General features: G+C 41.3%; 1 protein-coding gene across 1 annotated transcript in view; it reads right to left on the reverse strand.

The window, feature by feature from the left end:
- amph (amphiphysin) overlaps positions 1–20001 on the reverse strand; it is a gene marked incomplete at both ends in the record, with an annotated part of 37996 nt that overhangs the window by 15988 nt on the left and 2007 nt on the right. The window contains 9 exons of the mRNA XM_080543473.1: positions 834–972; positions 2110–2192; positions 3416–3491; positions 6027–6112; positions 6590–6697; positions 7806–7901; positions 8444–8538; positions 8946–9000; positions 13325–13405. Of these exons, the coding sequence (XP_080399599.1) occupies positions 834–972; positions 2110–2192; positions 3416–3491; positions 6027–6112; positions 6590–6697; positions 7806–7901; positions 8444–8538; positions 8946–9000; positions 13325–13405 (819 nt within the window). The remainder of the gene's footprint in view (positions 1–833; positions 973–2109; positions 2193–3415; positions 3492–6026; positions 6113–6589; positions 6698–7805; positions 7902–8443; positions 8539–8945; positions 9001–13324; positions 13406–20001) is intronic.

Genomic DNA, 20001 nt, shown 5'->3' on the forward strand with positions numbered 1-20001 from the left:
GAATTCTGCAACCCATATCTTCTCAATGCCTGAAAAGATGCTAAATATTGTAGCTCTATTAATACCACTAAACAGGTGTCTAAGTACTAAACATGACACGATGTGATATGTTACTCACCAGAGCAAAGAGAACATGCAAAGTGTGCAGGGAAGAGAAACAAGTCAATGTGGGCTCATACTTAAACAACTCCTGAGACTACATTGGGTTAAGATTTGATTTGGAACAGGCTATTGCTAATATGATTAATGTTGGCTTATTATTCCTTGCCAAAACAAGATAAACTGGACATTCATAATCATTATTTGGCAGGTGGTTGGCTAACAGACATACAAGAAACAACACACTATTGCAAAATTTGCTATGAGCCGTGTACAGTGTCCCGTATTTGGTCATAAATAAATGATGTGAGTATCTCTAAATAAGAACTGTTTGGTTGGTAACTCTAAAGGAAAATCTATGTTGGGAGGTACTGTATTTGGACAGTTGGGCTGTTGAAAGTATATCTGTATTGGGTTTCAGCTAAGGAATACCAATAGTACCTATGTTACGGTACATGTGGGAATACGGTACATGTGGGAAAACTAGGGTTAGGATTAGGTGCTACGTCGACTTGGTACGTGCTGGCATGTCTAACCCTACCCCTAACCCTAATCCTAACCCATAACCCTAACCTTAACCCTAGCACCCTAGCACCTAACCCTAACCCTAGTTTTCCCACATGTACCGTTTTCCCACATGTACCGTAACACCTATACCTCTTTTATAATATTCTTGCGATACTATTCATGTGGTTAGAGGGTTATATCTTTAAATGGGAGTGGTTTGGGGGTACCTGTGATGGTGATTTGGGCCGAGGCGGGCCGGGAGAGGCTGGTCTTAGCATGTGGTTAGGACTGGCCACTGGGCTGTCAGGTGGGCTGTCATCATCTGGTGGCGAAGGGGTCCTAGCAAGTCGCAAGGGTCCCGAGTCGCTGAGGGTGGGTTGGGTAAGAAAAACAATAGGGTTAAAACCTCATTAAAGAAAAGTAAAACATGTAACATCATGTGATGTATTCATTCTAAATACTTATTTTAAATTATAAACTGTCATATTTAAAAGTGTCTAAATCATTCAAGTGTGAGCAGAGTTATGGTTGAAATTCATGAGATGTACAGTAATTGCCCTCTACTCTATTATAATGGTACAGAATAAGATATTCAGCGAGGCAAGATGATGGTAATAGAAAGGGTTCGAGGTTGAGGTATACATTATTGATAGACCACAGGCATTGGGTGTTATAACGGTAGGGAGTGTATTCTACTGTAATTACATCTCCTGGGAAGCAACATAGGATCAATGCTATTGCTAACAACTAAGCTAGCTACTTGCTATGGCCGGTTAGCTACTACGCAACAGACTAATAAGCCAGTGACCGTTTCACTCTGTCAGAACAGATGCAAAGTGTACAAGAGAGGCACAGCCATGTCATGTCTAGAGACTAGTTCGGAAAACCTGGTGAAACCCTTTCCATAAAGCAGCTACAAAGAGGTGGGAACCTGTTTTGAAATGAGCGCGTTTTCCTTCATTTTCTACTATGTTGCAAGCTCCTACCCAGTCGGTCAATGCACATAACAAGAAAGGTTAGCTGGGAAGCTAGAGATGTTTTAATGTAGATGACTGGTGATCTCTCATGCTCTCACAGCTATGGAGAAAACACCTGCTTGCATTTCATGTTCTCCCTCATCTACCGGGTAAAATAGCACCCAGAAAGCCTGTGATTAAAAAAATATATTTATATACAGTATAGGGACTTTTCCTAATTGATTACGAGTCCAGATATGAGTACTTGTGTACTCAAGTCCATGTACACACCTCTATAACACTGTAACATTTGAGAAGAATTAGCTTGCTATCATGCAAACAAAGTCAATGTCCAAATTAAATATTGTATATTTAACAATTATCCTGTGGTAAAAGATAGGTATTGATAAACAAACACACAGTATACAAATAAAAAAATAAGTATGTAGTAAGTTTATATGAAACGAAACATTTCCACAGAGCGAAGTTGGTGACTGTTCTAGCGAAGTTGGTGACTGTTCTAGCGAAGTCGGTGCTTGGTGCTTACCTGGGCGCCCCCTGGATAGTGAACATCTTGTCAGAATGCTGCTCTCCAAGCTTGGTCATCACTTCATACAGCTGCTTACAGAGCTAAAGCAGCCAAGACCAAGAGGGACAGAAAAAAGAGAAAGTTGAAAACAGAAAGACAAAGAAAATATTACACTTTGGGTTACATAATATACTGTACACAAGGCTCTACTGACAAAGTCTAGACTGAAAACTAAAGTTTTTAAAATTATTATTATTATTATTATTATTATTATTATTATTATTATTATTATGATAGCGTAGTAAACATATACTGCGTCAGAATGTTACATGGTTTATACATGCATGAATATACACTAATTAGTGTATCCTTATTGTGTTTTATACACTACTGGTCAACATTTTTAGAACACCTGAAATCTAGCTAAAATGCAAAAATGTCATCAACAAATCATTCAATAAGTTGAATTGAGTCTTAATGCAAGGATAATAGTTTATGTCATTTCTGAATTAATATCTTTGTTTTCATTTATACATAAAAAGAGAAATGAGGTTAAAGGTTGTGTGATGTGCAACAAGCCTAATCCTTCAGCAGAGGGTAGTCTAGAAGTGAAGCCACTAGAACAAAAATGTGTTCTTTAACATACATACTTACTACTGCCTGGCACACCTCTTATTCTGATCTGAACACTCGATTTAGGCCTACCTAGCGCGAGGTATAGAACCCCCCCCCAAAAAACAGTATTTTGCTTTCGTATTCGGTATTCTGTGAGACCACACAGTGGATTTGACTAAATAGAGCCCTGAATCATCAGACTGCTTCTGCTATCGCATCTGTTTTCTGTTCCATTGGAGGAGGCCTATCCTGTTGTCTTAGTAACTCACTGCACCAACAGTCACTCTGGTCAGACTCTGAGGCAGATGACAGTTCCTAGTCACCACATACAGCTAATAGCCTTGAGTAAGTATCTTATTTACATTTACATTTACATTTTTGGCATTTAGCAGACGCTTTATTCCAAAGCGACTTACAATCAATACATTTGAATACTAAGCGAGTGAATCATCAATCCATCAGTCGTAGCAGGAAGAGTAATCCAGCTCAGGCCCGGGGCCATTGATAGAAGGAAAAACCTTCTCCTATCACCTTCTTCTAAACCTAGTTTTTTTCTTCTTTCTTTTTTTACAGTGGAGAAACAGAGAAACAATACAAGGGGGGCAATAGAAGTTTTTAGGGACACAGTAGAGGGGAAAGCGGGTGTCTTTAGGAGACGTAGTGCTGAGGGGCAGAAGATGTCTCAGGAGGAGCAGTTAAGTTAACTCACCAAAGAGATCTCCCGGTGGAACTTGGCCTCCAGGTGGGTCACGTTCTTGAATGTGCTCACGTAGAACCCAACTCGGCTATCGGAGAGGAGAGGAGAGAGACATATGTGACACCATTTTATGAAAAGGTCCTCATGTTGGCAATTGTGAAACCTCGTAATAGGCTAGGTGCACGATCTCCACTACTTCCTGAAAGGCACCTTGCATGAACATATCCTGTCTCACTCTATTGGTTTAATTGATTAATCAGCTGTGCGGTAAACTGTTGGAACACACAGTGCACAGCTGATTAATCAATTAAACCAATAGAGTGAGACAGGATATGTTCATGCAAGGTGCCTTTCAGGAAGTAGTGGAGATCGTGCACCTAGCCTATTGAGCCAAAGTCTTGGTTTTTGGCATAGGACGAAAATATAAGCGATGAAGAACCCACTCAATATCATAATATTTACAATTAAGTAATTAACATTGAACCGAGAACTATCCATTTAAAACATAAAATCAAGAACTAACCCTTTAAAATCATATGACAGTTCGGTAGTTAACATTAAATCAATCTCCTAATGTTGTGTAATTGAACTGACCACAATGTTGATACCTGCAGTCAGTGTAGATGATGTCACCTGTGACATTTACAAAACCATGACATGACACACTGTGTCTCTGTGTGTGTGTGTGTGTGTGTGTGTGTGTGTGTGTGTGTGTGTGTGTGTGTGTGTGTGTGTGAGTGAGTGTGTGTGTGTGTGTGTGTGTGTGTGTGTGTACTGTATGTATGTTTCTGTCCAATGTTGAGCGGCAGCGAGCTGTAGGTTGTCTGCTTACTGGAGAGGAATGCTGCAGCAGTTACATAATCCATCCAATGAAATCAGAGGCAATCGTTTCTCTGCTGTGCCCTCCAGCACGGCTATCCTCATGGATGGGGATGGCAGGGGTTTATTTTTAGCCATATCATTGTTATCATGACATCTTGATGATCTCAGTCAACTTCTACATGCTGAACTACACTCACTGAACATTTTATTAGGAACACTATACTAATACTGGGTAGGGCCTCCCTTTGCTCTCAAAACATGGCATTGATTCCACAAGATGTTGGAAACATTCCTTTGAGATTCTGGTCCATGATGACATGACATTACATCACATAATTACTGCAGATTCTGTCAGGTGTACTTTCAAGCTGTGAATCTCCCGTTCTACCACATCCCAAAAGTGTTCTATTAGATTCAGATCCGGTGATTGGGAAGGCCATTGAAGAACATTGAACTCATTGTCATGTTCATGAAACCAGTTTGAGATGACTTACTTTGTGACATGGTACATTATCATGCTGGAAGTAGCCATTAGAAGATTGTGGCCATGAAGGGATGCACATGGTCAGCAACAATACTCAAATAGGCTGTAGCACTCAAGCGATAATTGATTGGTATTAACAGGCCCAAAGTGTGCCAAGAAAACATCCTCCACACCATTACACCACCTCCAACAGCTTGGACTATTGACACAAGGCGGGTTGGCCTGCGGCCTCGTACCTATGACCGAATCACAGCCGTGCTGATATTCAGTATAACAGCACTCCCACTCGTGTGATATTGCTTAATTAAAACTACTATTACATGGCTAGTAGAATCTGACTGTAAACCAATAGCTGTTAAAGGCAGTAGTGGACCACCTGGTGTTAGTCTTGACCAGATCATGTTTGTTTTTATTATGTTTTCAATACTCTTTTACTCATTTACTGCTATTGCTTGTATGTTTTTAATTTTAATATGTTACTTTTTCTTTCTGTTGCACTGCATTGTTTTAGTTTTAGTTTAATCGTTTCTTTTGCGCTGTATTGTACAGCACTTTGAGCTGCATTCTTATGAAAAGGTGCTATATGAATAACGCTTATTATTATTATTATCATCATTATTATCATAATCATAATCATAATCATAATCATAATAATCATAATAATAATAATAATTAATGGCTAGTATTATCCCACAATTGCCCAATGAGTGCCTTATATGTGTTCCCAATACTAAAGTGTTACTGAAAGCTCCTCTCTGTTGGGTGCGATCCGAGGGATTCATGAGGAAGAATCCGAGATGGGGTTCTACAGTTGTTACTTTTATTCCAAGAAAAGGGGGGGGGGGGTGACCTATCCGCTTGTTAAGTCTGACGTCAAAAGTGACGTTTAGCCATTTCCGGGTCCAAACCAGAAATTCTCCACACCAGAGTACCAGTGTACTACAGCGGTAGAATGACAGTTTAATCGTTTTTTAGACTCGGATCTATTCATACAACAAGGGACACAGCACTTTCCCGTTTTCTCCATATTGTCAGGGTATTTGAGCCTCGGAAAAGCGCTATATAAATATAATTAATTATTATTATTATTTCTCCATTTCGAAGACAGCGCCTCAGCCAACGTTGGACCCGGAAACACGTCACGACTTAACAAGCGGATATCAATAGTGTAGGAATACCTACTATATAGCACTACATCATTCTCTATGATGAATAGAGGTGCTCCTGTCATTCGCTGCGTACCCAGGTAGTAATAACCACGATCAAACAGTTATAGACGTGTAATAAACCTGGTATAAGGAGGAGGTATTAGCTCACCTGTCCCAGAGAGAAGGAAGCTCGTCCTGTAGATCAACGTTGAGCTCCTCAAACACCTTCTGGGCCTTTTTCAACTCATCCTCGGCCTCAGGACAAAAACAGACATTCTCTGGTCACAACATCGAAACAAAACCCTGATATACGTTTACTTGTCCAGTATTGTGGTGTTGTGTTGTATTTATATCAGCGAGGGCTGGTGGAGGTAGAAATCGGAGGACAGGCTCATTGTAATGCATGGAACAGAATGAGGAATGGGTATCAAACATGTCTGTTCCATGCATTACAATGAGCCCATCCTTAAGGCGCCGCACATGGCAGCTATGGTTTTACAGTTTGTTGTGTTCTGTCTGCACTGCTGTCTGTCCTGTGTTGTTTTGTTTGCATTGCATTTAGAAATGCTCTTACTGTAACGGCAAATCAAATTCCTATATGTGTATGCTTAATGTGTATGCATAAATGGCAATAAACGTTATCTCATCTCATCTCATCATCTCATCCTCCGATTTCTACCTCTAGTAGCCTCCCCTGATTTATATATATTGTAAGTGCTGTAGAGGTCTTACCTTTGTGACCTTCCGATCATTTCTCATGGTGGATGCTTGGAGGGTCTCTAGATGATGCCGTGCACTGTCATAGTCGATTAGCTTTCTGCTTCTCTTAGCCACACGGGCCTGAAAGTTAATACATTTGTGTTAGTAGATTACTACACAGACTGGCCTTTACAACGGCCCACAAAGTTATTGTCCTCAGAGAATGATCCCAGCATAGAGGTGACTTGACCTTTCTGAGCTACAAAACAAACACATTTTTACAAATCGTGACCATGTAATATATAGAGATATACAGTACTTCAAATACAAATATCGCTGTTCTATAAGGATCTTTATATTAAGCATTGACAAATAGCAATGCCATAGCAAGGTCTTACAGTTCCTCATTCATTGATTTGATGCGCAGACAGCTACATTGGCATGTGTTCATATACAAAGCACTTTGGGTCAACTCTGTAGCCTACTCTCCTTTACCACAAGCAGTCAACAGATATACAGTAGTCTATGAGATAGTGGCTACCACTAGAACAGCCATGAGTAAAGAAAAATGTTATATCTTTGCGCTCGATCAAATTTCAGGACCCTCCTTTCATGACTTTTCCTAGATATGTGCGTTCTACCCACCCAGTATCCTTACATTTTCAAAAGCACATCAGGATAAGCTAGTATAGAGCTATTTTGCGGTTTTGTCTGTGTAGGATGCAGGCAATTTACAAGCGGCCCACTAGTGGTCGTTGTGTGTAAATAGCAGCTTGACCATTGTAAAGAGGCGGCTCTTTTAGTAAGTCAAAAAAGGCACGGCAGTTCTAGTGTTAAAGTCCCCAGGACCGTTACTGAGTTAGGCAAGACTGCCTTTTCATATTGAGGCATGGAATAAATAGTCTGCAAGGTATGCTTCACCTAGATGTACTAGTGCCCCAATAATGTTGTTACGCTGATTGTATTGTATGTTTTAAATTGTGTAATGTTGTATTGACTGCTACTTCTTTCTTCACCAGGTCTCCCTTACAAAAGATTACAATGGCTTTTCCTGGTTAAATAAAGGTTAAATACATAAATAAATCAAATAACATTTGATAATTTGACAAGAGAAGCTTCACACAATACCAAATAAACCTTGTCCCTCCTATGTAGATTAAGAAGTTGAGTATTAACACACAGGCTTTGTGATTGGGGTCTGTCTGTGGTGAGAGAGAATCTAGGCTAAGCCCTTGAGTACACGCAGTACCTTGATGTCAGGAAACTGTGTGAGATACGAGTCCAGCGTGAGGAGTGAGGAGTCCACTAGCTTCTGATGGAAGTCCTCCCACAAGGCATCGCAGCTCTACATGAAGCACAAACCACCAATGTTGAAGATGCCAAACAGGACAAGAACATGTCCTTATGAGAGAAGTTAAGGCTTACTTTATCAGTTAACAAGGAACAATATTGAAATGAACAAGATGCAAACAAGGAACATTTCTAGATAGCAGAGGGTATGCATGCATCACACAATAGAGCATTTTAGTTAAGCAGCAACATACATTTGATTTAGCAAGAAAGTCAACAGAGATCCTAAGGCTACTTAAGCCTGTTTGAAATGCTAATAAAAAACATACCATAAGTTAACAATTCGGATTTGCTTAACTGAGGGACAACTACACCAGGCCTCAGTTTGCAAGGCTAACTGACAGGCTACTTCAAATTTGTTCCCAGACACTTCCGCCCCAAACACTTATACCCTAATAACCTAACCCTAACCCTAACCCTTTCACAAGATCCCATTTTTCAAATGCTTTGAAAATCGACCTAACCGATGAATGAAAGTCTGACTGAATAGAGATGAAGGGCTGAAAGACAAAGAAGATCGAGGCAAGAGGCACTCACCTTCCCGATGGTCATGACGTCATCCTTCCCATGCCAGTCAGGCTCATAGACTTCATGTAGGGACTCTGTCAAGTTGATGGAGGCTTGCTGCATTGCTATTGGACGACAGTGAACAGATTCAATTAGCCGCCAGATTGTGTGTGGGTGCGTGCATGCATGCGTGTGTGTATATTTCTTAAGTATTCCCTCTGGTGTTATTATTGCAAATGGAATGGTAAATGGACTGCACTTATATAGCGCCTTTAACCAAAGCGCTTTACAACGGCCTCTCATTCACCCATTCACACACCCATTCACACACCAATGGCGGCAAGCTGCCATGCAAGGCTCCGGCCCGCTCACTGGGAGCAATTTGGGGCTCAGTGTCTTGCCCAAGGACACTTCGACATGTGGCCAGCCAGGGCTTGAACCGCCGATCTGCCAACCTTGCGATCATTAGACGGCGGCTCTACCTCCTGCGCCACAGCTGCCCCCTAGTAGTAGTGCTTAAGTCTTCCCTCACCTTTCACAGCCGTCAGGTAGGCCTTCATCTCCCTCTGCAGCCTCCCGCCCTCTGTCTGTAGAGAGAACAACAGGAAACACGTCCGTGAGCGGAACATATGTGACAGCAGCTGGTGAAACCGGGAACAAGTCGCCAACCAATCAAAATGTTCAGATTTTTATTCCGAAAAATGTAAATAAATTTCAACGTTATTGAAAATCAATGACAGACTCGCTAGTCAAGCCAAAAACATGGATTCGGTGAGTAATTCCCACTACTACCTGGTTAACAATAACACTACTTTACATTGTTAGCAGGCTCACAAAACAAGCTGTGTTAGTTGACTAGCAAGTGTGTAATTGATTTTCAACGCTGAATGTATTTCTGAATGTGTACATTTTTCAAAATAAAAGTCTGAACATTAAATTGGCTGTCACATACAGTGTCCTTCGTATGTAATGGGACAGTGAAAATGTTTTTGGGTTCTGTACTCCAATTATTATAAAGTTAGCTAAAGGATTGTCAGATTTGATTTAAGGGTATTTTTGTAAAAATAAATTGGAGGCATGAGTTTGTATAGTGTTCACTGTATCACATCGTTTTAGGTTTGACTATTAGCCTTGTTATTGTTTATGTTAATTTAATTCAACCTGCATGACACATTTTGTGGTGAGTTCAGATTTTCTTCACCTAATATGGTATTCACTGAATAAGATATTTTCATGTTGATGTTTGGATAAAGACCTTTCTTGTTTTGGATAGTATTGACTATATGAGACACATTGTGTTCATTCATTCAGGCTATTCCGGCTGTACATTGTATTCACTATGACACATTTATATGTTTGGATATCCAGCCTTCTAAGCTATAGCTTTGTTTGGTATTTAGCGTATACTTTTAGTGAAGCTTATTCAAGCTTTTCATAGTGGCTAGTGCCACTAATATCTTTGAACTTTGATTTAACCTACCGTATGGCGCATTTCCTGCTTTACATGTCACTGCATGACACATTTGTGGTTGCTCATATGAAACATTTAGGTTTGAATTCTAGCTTCACTAATTGCTGCTGTGCTTGATATTTACAGTATGCATTTTGCATTAAAATCAGGCTTTCTTTAACTTTGCATGGTATTTATTTCCCGTATAATTAGTTTGGGTTGGATTCGTGCCGCCTTGTGTGTCTTTGGATGGGATTTAAATTGGATAGTGTCAGCAACAGCAAACATGGCAGCGGCTGTGTCAGTCAACCACTATATTGCCTGCCTAGCTATGACTCAGCACAGTCTGTCTCCCATAGGTTGAATATGACAGTCTGTCTCCCATAGGTTGAATATGACAGTCTGTCTCCCATAGGTTGAATATGACAGTCTGTCTCCCATAGGTTCAGTATGACAGTCTGTCTCCCATAGGTTGATTATGACAGTCTGTTTCCCATAGGTTCAATATGACAGTCTGTTTCCCATAGGTTGAATATGACAGTCTGTCTCCCATAGGTTGATTATGACAGTCTGTTTCCCATAGGTTTATTATGACAGTCTGTTTCCCATAGGTTCAATATGACAGTCTGTCTCCCATAGGTTTATTATGACAGACTATGGCTTCAATGAAAATTCTGATTTATTTTATTTAACATCATCCAACTTTGTTTGACCTGGAACCTATAAAGCATATTCAATTGTAGCTTAATCATTAAATAACTTTCGCCTTTCCTAAAATACAACACTGCCCCTTTAAAACCTCAGCCAGCCCTCGGTAAGCTTCTGTCTTTCCTAGAATACAACATTGCCCTTTTAAGACCTCAGTAAGCCAGTGTGTCTGCCTTGCCTTGAACAACACTAAACAAGCTGTTAGTTGAGCTACACAATATGATATGATATGTGCAGTCTTTCATTTAGTTTTTAGTTTTTTATTAACTCTTTAGACATTTCTAACTGAATGATCTCCCTTCTCCGCAGTCTGTAGCTCCCTGTGTGTAAGAGGATATTGGGTGTCTGTGTAAAAGGATCCTATCCTCCAGACGTGTTTTGAAGGTGTGTTACTTGATTCTTCTCAGAATCAGAATTGCTTTTATTACATCAATGTATGGGTACACAGAGTAAAATTCTTCGTTTTAGGTTCATTCGACATTGGCATTGCAGCAGAATATAAATTCAATAATAAAATAAACAACAATCAACAGTAGCAGCGATAATGTCTATAGTAGCAATAGCAGCAGAATGCAAATCAACAATAATAGAATAAGTAATAGCAGCAGAATGCAAGTCAGCATATCCGTTGACTCTGTATTCAATGCCAAAACCGGAATGAATGACCCCACAACGCAGATTTGTAGCAATCCGGGGCATCCTCAAACTGTTGCCATGTTCTCAACTCTGCTCGCCATGAACAAACATTTGAACAAGAAGCAACTGGGTTCCAGACAAACTCGACCTCTGACTTTGAATGGAACGCAGCATAAACTGAAAACCGCCACAGATCACTAGTGTATTGAACCATGGAAGGCGAACCGTACGGCGCAATATAAAACCGAGAACTATTGCACCCCTATTTGGAACAGATATGGAGCAGTACAGAGTTCAAGTATGTAGTGTTCATGTAATCAGGTAGTCATAATATATTATTAATGCAGTGGGGGGGGATGGGGGGGACAGTCTTTTGCCTTATGCTAGTGCATTTCCCTAGGAGCCTGATTGCTTGTGGGAAAATCGCTGTTAGACATCCTCTGGGTTTTAGCCCTGAGATTATGGTACCGTTTCCCTAATTCTACGGTAATTCTAATTTCTAATTTGGATGGCTGGGGTCCTTGATAATCCTGGGGGCCTTTTTTTTTTTTTTTTTTTTTTTTTTTTCTTCCAGATTTTATCCCTTTTTCACCCAATTTGGTAGCCAATTTAACCCAACTTAGCATCCAATTATCCCCTGCCTATTGCATAGGATCCGCCGCACGACCCCGTGGCCGGCAGTCCCAGAGGAGGGCGCCAGGCAGACTAGGCTGACTGGCTCCTCGAGCCCAGTACCGTTATTCCGGCACCCAGGGGGCGGTGTTGCGCGACGGATCCTAGTCCAGAAATACTCCTATACCCCCCTCGGAAGCGGCCGGCCAATATGCCGCTTCCCGTGTGCCTCGGCCATATCTGGATCTGGCGAGCCGGGATACGAACCCCGGCCCCGGTGGGCAGCATGCACTAGCGGCCAGTGCGTAGACCGCTACACCACCGCGGGGCCCTGGGGGCCTTTCTGACACACCGGTCGCTGTAGGTGTCCTGGATGGAGGGTAGCACACAACCGCTGATCTTCTCGGCAATGCAGTTCCCGTACCAGGCAGTGATACAGCCTGTCAGGACGCTCTCGGTCGTGCCTCTGAAGAAGGCCCCCCAGTATCTTGGTCCCTAAGCCAAACTTTTTTCAGCCGCCTGAGATGGAAGAGGCGGCGGCGTTGTGCTTGTTCCACCACTTGGCTGGTGTGTTCATCCCAGGTGAGGTCGTTGGTGATGTGAAGCCCCAGAAACATGATGTTGTTTACCCTCTCTACAGCAGACCCGTTGGGGTCTTGTGCCCGCCTCTTTTTCCTGAAGTCCACCACCAGCTCTTTTGTCTTGTCTGCTGTTGAGAGCGAGGTTATTGGCCTGGCAATACTGAAACAGCTGGAAAGCAAAGCACAGGACAGAGGACCCTGGCGAACTGTTGTCGACGGCCTATGCTCCTCCAAAAGGAGCGATAGGCGTAAGTAAGTAAGTAAGTAATACTGAGCCAGACGGTCAACCTCACTTCTGTAGGCCGTCTCGTCACCTGTCAGTAATCAGGCCAATCACTGTTGTGTCGTCTGCGAACTTGTGGGTGTACAGGAAGTAGAGGAGAGGGCTAAGAACACAGCCTCGGGGGGCTCCTGTGCTGATGATTCAGGGGGGCGGAGGTCTCAGAGCCCATTCTCACCACCTGTTTTCTGTCTGTCAAGAAATCTAGGATCCAGTTGCTTAGGCTGGGGTTGATGCCTAGGTCCCTTTTGCTGCAGAGTCTGGCGGGGATTATTGTGTTGAATGCCAAGCTGTAGTCTACAAACAGCTGATTCAGATTTTCTAAACCTATATAAAAAAAGAAATGCCTAGTGTATGCCATCGTGTTCTTATGCTCATCAGCAACATCTTTCATATAAATCATGCTACACAGGCGAGTACTGTGTAATGACATCATAACTACTGTATCATGATTGGGTCATTCATGAGATCCACGCAGGATTCAAACCCACAACTCTGATACAGCAAGTATTCCAAACCAACTGAGCCATCGGAAACCAAATGTCATAACATCACTATGACATTTACATTCATGATACACAAAATGTAAAAAATGTACCATATATCATATGGTATCACAATCATAACCTAACCGTAACCCTTACCTCCTGTCTCTTGAAGTTCTGGACACATTGTTCAAATTGTTCGTCCTTAGTCTCGTCCGCCTTGCCCAATTTCTGCAGCACCTGGAATGAAAAATCACACAACGTGGTAAGAAATACTGTGTAGAGATAGAAATGAATGTTCAAACTCTGCTCCTCAGTTTTTTATTCTCTTTATAAGCTACAGTACAACATTGTTTACCCCCTAGTTATACTGCATCCGAACAGTTCACGCAATACATAACATTCTCAGGTCAGCTTCCAACGATTTCGAAGTCTTTGCCCATAGAGGAAGGTCCATAGAGGGCATAATTGCCATAGAACACAAGAAGCCCAAAAGATGCTTTAGAAAAAAATATTATATAATTTTCTTACCCCCCCGAATTACATCATAGGGCATCATTTTAAGACCGTATCTCATATCTTGTTGAACACAGAATGTAGAAAATCAGTTTTCACATGTAGACACTGGTATGGTACTGGTGATGGATATAATGTTAAACATGGATGAAGTCTGGGCGCTTAGGTGGCATAGTGGATTAGGCGCTGACCATGTAACGCAGGGCTCCCGGTTCGATTCCAGCCGCGGACATATCCTGCATGTCATACCTTCTCTCTCTCTCACCCATCCTTCCTGTCATAATCTCTACTATATCTGTCATTAAAAAGAAGTTTCACTGTGCCACACAATATTAGGGTTTGAAAAATGATACCATAGAGACCTTCCACGCCTGCCATTCACTGCATCATGCACATGTAGAATGGATTGATAAAAAAAAAAAAAAAAAAAAACGGAAAATTATCAACTCTCTTTAACATCAACGTAAGGGGGCAACTTGCAGACAATCATTGTCCACACAGACCACATTTTGGGGACCTCTGACGAATACATGAGATCTTCTGTGATCTCCTCATAAGCTCATCCCCAGCCACTGGTGAAACAGTTGACAGGGAGAGAAAGTAAGTGGGCTGATGTCAAACAGGGAAGCCATCTGGCTTGAGGGGGGGGGGAAGGCCAATGAAATCCTCTTAGTGCTGAACCTAGCTGAAGCTAGACCGAGGTGGTACACAGTGAGCGCCGGCACTCACTTTTGGTCTAGAAACCCTACTTCCCTCACTCCCTACACTACATGTTAAGCCATCCATATTCTAGCCGGCTTCTGAGCAAGAGCACTGATTGGTTCTTGCATTTACTTTTGCAAACTGTATTTGCATTTGGGAGAGGCATCTCATTGCCCCTTGCTCCTTTTGCTGGAGAGGATTAGGGTTAGAATGTCTATGTATGCATGTCTATGTATTCTAGTTGACATGACATGGACCTTGTTTGTTAATAATGTTTATATTCATCGCACACTATGATAAGGGTTTGAGGTGAAGTTGCTAGCTCGAGAGCTTTGTAGAGCTTAGCATCTCACTGTACTGTACCAGTGACTGTGTTTACTGTACCAGGTACTTAAGCTACATGTTGATGAATGTAATACTGTTATGAGACAATTGAATGCTTGAGTCTAGCCTTGTGTCCCCCAGAGTCTGAAGTGCTTGTTGGTGAGCAGTAAGTGCTACGTCTCCTAAAGACACCCGCTTTCCCCTCTACTGTGTCCCTAAAAACTTTTATTGCCCCCCTTGTACTATTTCTCTGTTTCTCCAGTGTAAAAAAAAAAAAAAAAGTTTTAGAAGAAGGTGATAGGAGAAGGTTTTTCCTTCTATCAATGGCCCCGGGCCTGAGCTGGATTACTCTTCCTGCTACGAATGGTGGACTGATGATTCACATGCTTATTCAGATTCAAATGTATTGATTGTAAGTCGCTTTGGAATAAGGCGTCTGCTAAATGCCAAAAATGTAAATGTAAATGTAAGTGGCAGCCCCTTTGTCCCTCATCACTGGACAGAGTCCTTGTGTGTGACTGTGTGTGCAGCAGGGGAGACAATGCAGCCAGCCAGTCAAAACCCCTGTGGCTGGTTAGCCGTGGGGCCTACGGTGGAGACAGTACCTCATTTCCCCAGGCCAGGATAACATACAGTTTCTTCAATGGTGGTCTACGTTAGCTACAACAATATATGACAAAGTTTGGTGGACTACCGTACTATACGTCTACATTTACATACTATACATACAATACATCTATTGTCAAGGTCTAGTTCTACCAACGTTAGCCTACATCTACAAATCTAAATGAATAATGACAGTGGGTGAACTGTTTTGGTTTTTAGATCCCTGGCATGTTCAAAGCTCAAAGCTAAGTCAACCACTGAATGACTCCTGGCTCAAAGGCTCACAATCTTTGATAGCCGACAGCTTCCTAGGTGAGAGTGTGAGTAATAGGGAGAGGATCACGTGACAGAGATGTCAACAACTGTTGATCACATTAGCCTACTTTTTTTTTAGCCTTCAGAGGGTATGTGACTTCCGTTCCCTGGTGGTATATAATAAATAGAGCTGGCATGCATAGTGTCTCTGTCAAATTTGCATCTTAGATCTGTCTAGGTTGAATAGTAGAATAGTTTATTGTCCTCTGTGAAGGAAATTCTTTTTCACAGACTGATAAACAACACATCTTTCTATTCTAAGTGCTTACGGTTGTGGGGATGAAGTCTTTGCAGGTTTTAGTCAGCTCGTTCATTGAAGCTCATTCATTCTGTAACAATTTCTAAAACTTACTCCAAGACTCCTACAGACTCCTTCTGAAACACTCAAACCAAGGATATACAGTATTACGACAATGCTGCTTCCGAATAATTTGTCTGTGTTACTTTTTTGATGGGTAATCTATCTTTCACTTTTTAACATTATTTTATTGAAAGAAGTTATAATAAGTTCTTTGTTTCTCTGTTTAGATTCCTTGTCTCTATGTGTAAGCTTCACGTTTTCATGATACAATTACGGCTTATCCAATGGGAAGGGACTTCTGATAGACCCGCCTCTCGTCAATCTCAACTGCTGCACTGTCGACAGCAAGAGCCAGCTACAGTACCTGCACATTTGTCAGAAATAACATAGCCTAAGTGCAATGCTTTTAATATGTTTAAAACAGAACTGAGCATTTAACATTTTAACATAACAAATTTAACCATTTAACCCCCAAAACATACTTTGAATACTAGACATGAATATAGTGGAGCATTGCTTTAAGCCTACATAAGATAGATTTTGCTTAAAATATGACTCAGATCATTTTTCATTTGTTAGAAGCAGACGTCGGACACTAAGCTTGACAGAGATGAGAGGGTACCCACACTGTGGACTGAACCACACACACAGAGGCCACGACAGGGGATGTATGGTAAACACAAACAGTAGGGATCTGCCCCTGGGGAGTGCATGTGCGCCTGCCTGCCTGCGTGTCTGTGTGTGTGTGTGTGTGTGTGTGTGTGTGTGTGTGTGTGTGTGTGTGTGCGTGTGTGTGTGTGTGTGTGTGTGTGTGTGTGTGTGTGCGTGTGTGCGCGTGTGCATGCGTGCGTGTGTGTACCCGTTGTAACTGCTGTCGCTAATGCAGTAGTGTTTTTTGTGTCAGACATGGTATGTATGAGTCACACTCCTCTCTCTCTCATCTCACCTTCACTATGCCAACATGCCAACTCAATTAAACACTAGTCAGCTACAACCATGACACACACACACACACGCGCACGCACACACACACGCGCACACACACACACACACACACACACACACACACACACACACACACACACACACACACCAGACTGAGCTAACAAGTAACAGGTCACCCACACCTCCACATAGCTCTCCAGGTAGGCCTATTCCACAACTCCATGGGTTTTTTCAATCTCCATTTCACACTACTTAGATGTGTGTGAGTATGTGTGCGAGCACTGTTCAAGGTTCTGACCTTTATCTTATAAATTTATGTTATGTATACCTTTACCTTTATCTGTACATAATAATACACAGGTCTTATGACAGAAAACTAGGCAGGTAAGAAATAGTACACAGATCTGTCTGACTCTCTCAGGTATAAAACATCTAGGCTACACGAGGCTTCTTCAGAATCTGTTTTACACACTCCCCTCTTGTTCTAGGCTATATTTTACTGTATGAGAAGAGTAGGCTATTATTAACCTATTACTAGGCATAGATATGATAAAAACACTCTCAAGAACTGAGCTCTTTAGGTTAGGATAATACAATTGACTCTAGCAACAGTGATAACCTCATTGGAGAATGGCCTTTACAAGCCAGGCTATAACCAGAGATCAGCCAACAATCTAGCCTCTGCATTCCACTAGTTTAGAAACCTACAGTTCTGCTCTCCACAAGGTCCACACTAATCTATTGAGCATGCCCCCTTACAAAGCTGTGCATTCAGTAAAGATAAACATGTTTTAAATGAATTAATAGAAAAGTATTCATTATAATTAGTTTATGAATATTATTATTATTATTATGTTGCTTAGCATATTGGGAGTGGGAGTGCAAGTTAGATCACAAGATGAGGTGGCAATTGAAATTGAAATCATCGTTGCAATTTGTTGTCCCCTGAAATCATCTTGATTCTTCAATCTGCATGTTTGGATAGTAGCATTGTATCATGTGATCTATGCCAATTACATACAAAAACATAGGCTTACATGCAATTGCCGAATAGGCACAAGTGACTATGTGGGCATCTAGGCCATCTGATCCATCTAAGGTGTCAGCTACACATACACACACCCTATTTCTGTGTGGTGTGCCTGGATTAGCCCTGAAAGCTCTCTTTTCACCCTGAGCACAAAACCCTGAGAGGACCAGTGAAATGTAATCCAACGCAGACAACTATCCTATCAAATATTAATCATGAGACTAAGCCAGGAGTCAGGACCTAGTCCCAAAGTGCTGTCACACAGGAGCCCAAATGTCACACACTGACGTGATAATTAATATCTAATTGCAGCAATGCTAGCTAAATGCTCTAAATGCAGTTGTCCATGGGTTAACCATGCGCTAACTAACCATCATGCTAACTAGTGATGACGATCGCACGTATACAGGCTTATTATTTGACATTTCCTTAGATAAGGTATGTTACCTCAGCCTATCCCTTAGCCAATAGTTAATTATGTATGGAGCTCTGTGCACAGTGCAGAATTTCAACACTGCTCACTGCAGCTAATAGGCTACACCTTATCAGCCTCATCTTAGCAGTTAATTCACTGCCAACGTGTGTCTCCATCTCTTCATATCAAATCATTTTGAAGTGGATGGAGGAGGATGGCACATAGTAATCAGAGAGGATTAACCCATTCAAAGTTATCACATGCAAACCAGTCAATCAGGCTAACGACATGAATTGTCAAGTTGAATTTATCTTCAATATTATGTTAAGAATTTGAATATACCATGTCCAAGATAGACAACATCTGACTGTATTGAAAGGAGGAACTGAATACATCACTATGACGTGGACATTTGTATCTCTCTTATTGAGGGCCCTAGGCAAGATCTTAGCTTGGGGCCCATCCCCACACTAAACATATGATAAAAGCTAGTTGAGCTACAAAATATTAGCCTAAATCTGTATTGAAATTTAACAACTTCCTGTAGTTTTTAACTTTCACTTAACTTCCGATAATACAATGGAAATCAGTTTCTAGTATTGGATTCATTCATTCATTCATTTTTCCAGTTTTTTTTTTGTCATTGTTATTTTTTAGATAATCATAGCAGATAACATTCCTGGCTCCTTTTAAAATAATAATTTCTGTACTATTTCTGCCTACCTTCTGAGATTCCTAACTTTGAATTCTCTAGCTGTCTTCACATTTCAGAAACATGTAGGATGACTTGTCAGTGTGAGGGCAAAACCAGGAAACAGCCCATTCGAAGAGGACTAAAGTTAGCTCAGTAATTGAATCAATTGAAGGACTGATTCAGTATCTGTATTGTCCTTAGCAGATGTTCAAGACGGTGTGTGTGTGTGTGTGTGTGTGTGTGTGTGTGTGTGTGTGTGTGTGTGTGTGTGTGTGTGTGTGTGTGTGTGTGTGCGTGCTCGAACTAACCCTGCCACTGACGCATCGCATTTATCCAGTTATGGTTTCCATGACAATGATAATAATGAATAAAAAATCGAATTTACCGACACATGTCGGTGAAAATAATGGAACCAAGCAGATTAAGCTGGTCTAAGTACAAAAAAGCTTTAGACATAAGGGTTTATCTTGTACTGTGCTGACAATCTAGTGTGAAGGCCAACAGAAAATGAGCAGGATAATAGCAGACGAAAAGGGCACCACATATTAAGCTCCATCATACCAAAAACAGCGGTTTAACTGTACTGTTCTCGTTATACGTTTTAGAATTGTGATAAACAAATCAAAACTGCCGGGCAAATGGACGAGACACACGTCGTGACGTTAGAATTATAAGGTTCTATCTCCATTTTGGTCAAAATTGAGTTTTTTTACATAATCTGATCCATTAGGTGTTTATTAATGCCTGTGGTGTTATTTTTAAAAATGTTGACATTTTTGAGTTAGTAATGAATACAATACAAAGGTTCCATCTCACCAAACATAATGGAATGTAAAAACGTTGACGCTCAATATCTCTGAACTGCCCTAAACGGAGATAGAACCTTATCATTCTAAGCTCACGACATGTGGATGTTGAGAATAGTGCTTTTAGGAACCATGGACAGCGCAATTCCACACCGTTGATTTGTCGTATCATGCTGACTCAG

This window comes from Nansenia antarctica, assembly GCF_963989245.1.
Source record: "Nansenia antarctica genome assembly, chromosome: 12".
In the NCBI taxonomy this organism is placed as follows: Eukaryota; Metazoa; Chordata; class Actinopteri; order Argentiniformes; family Microstomatidae; genus Nansenia; species Nansenia antarctica.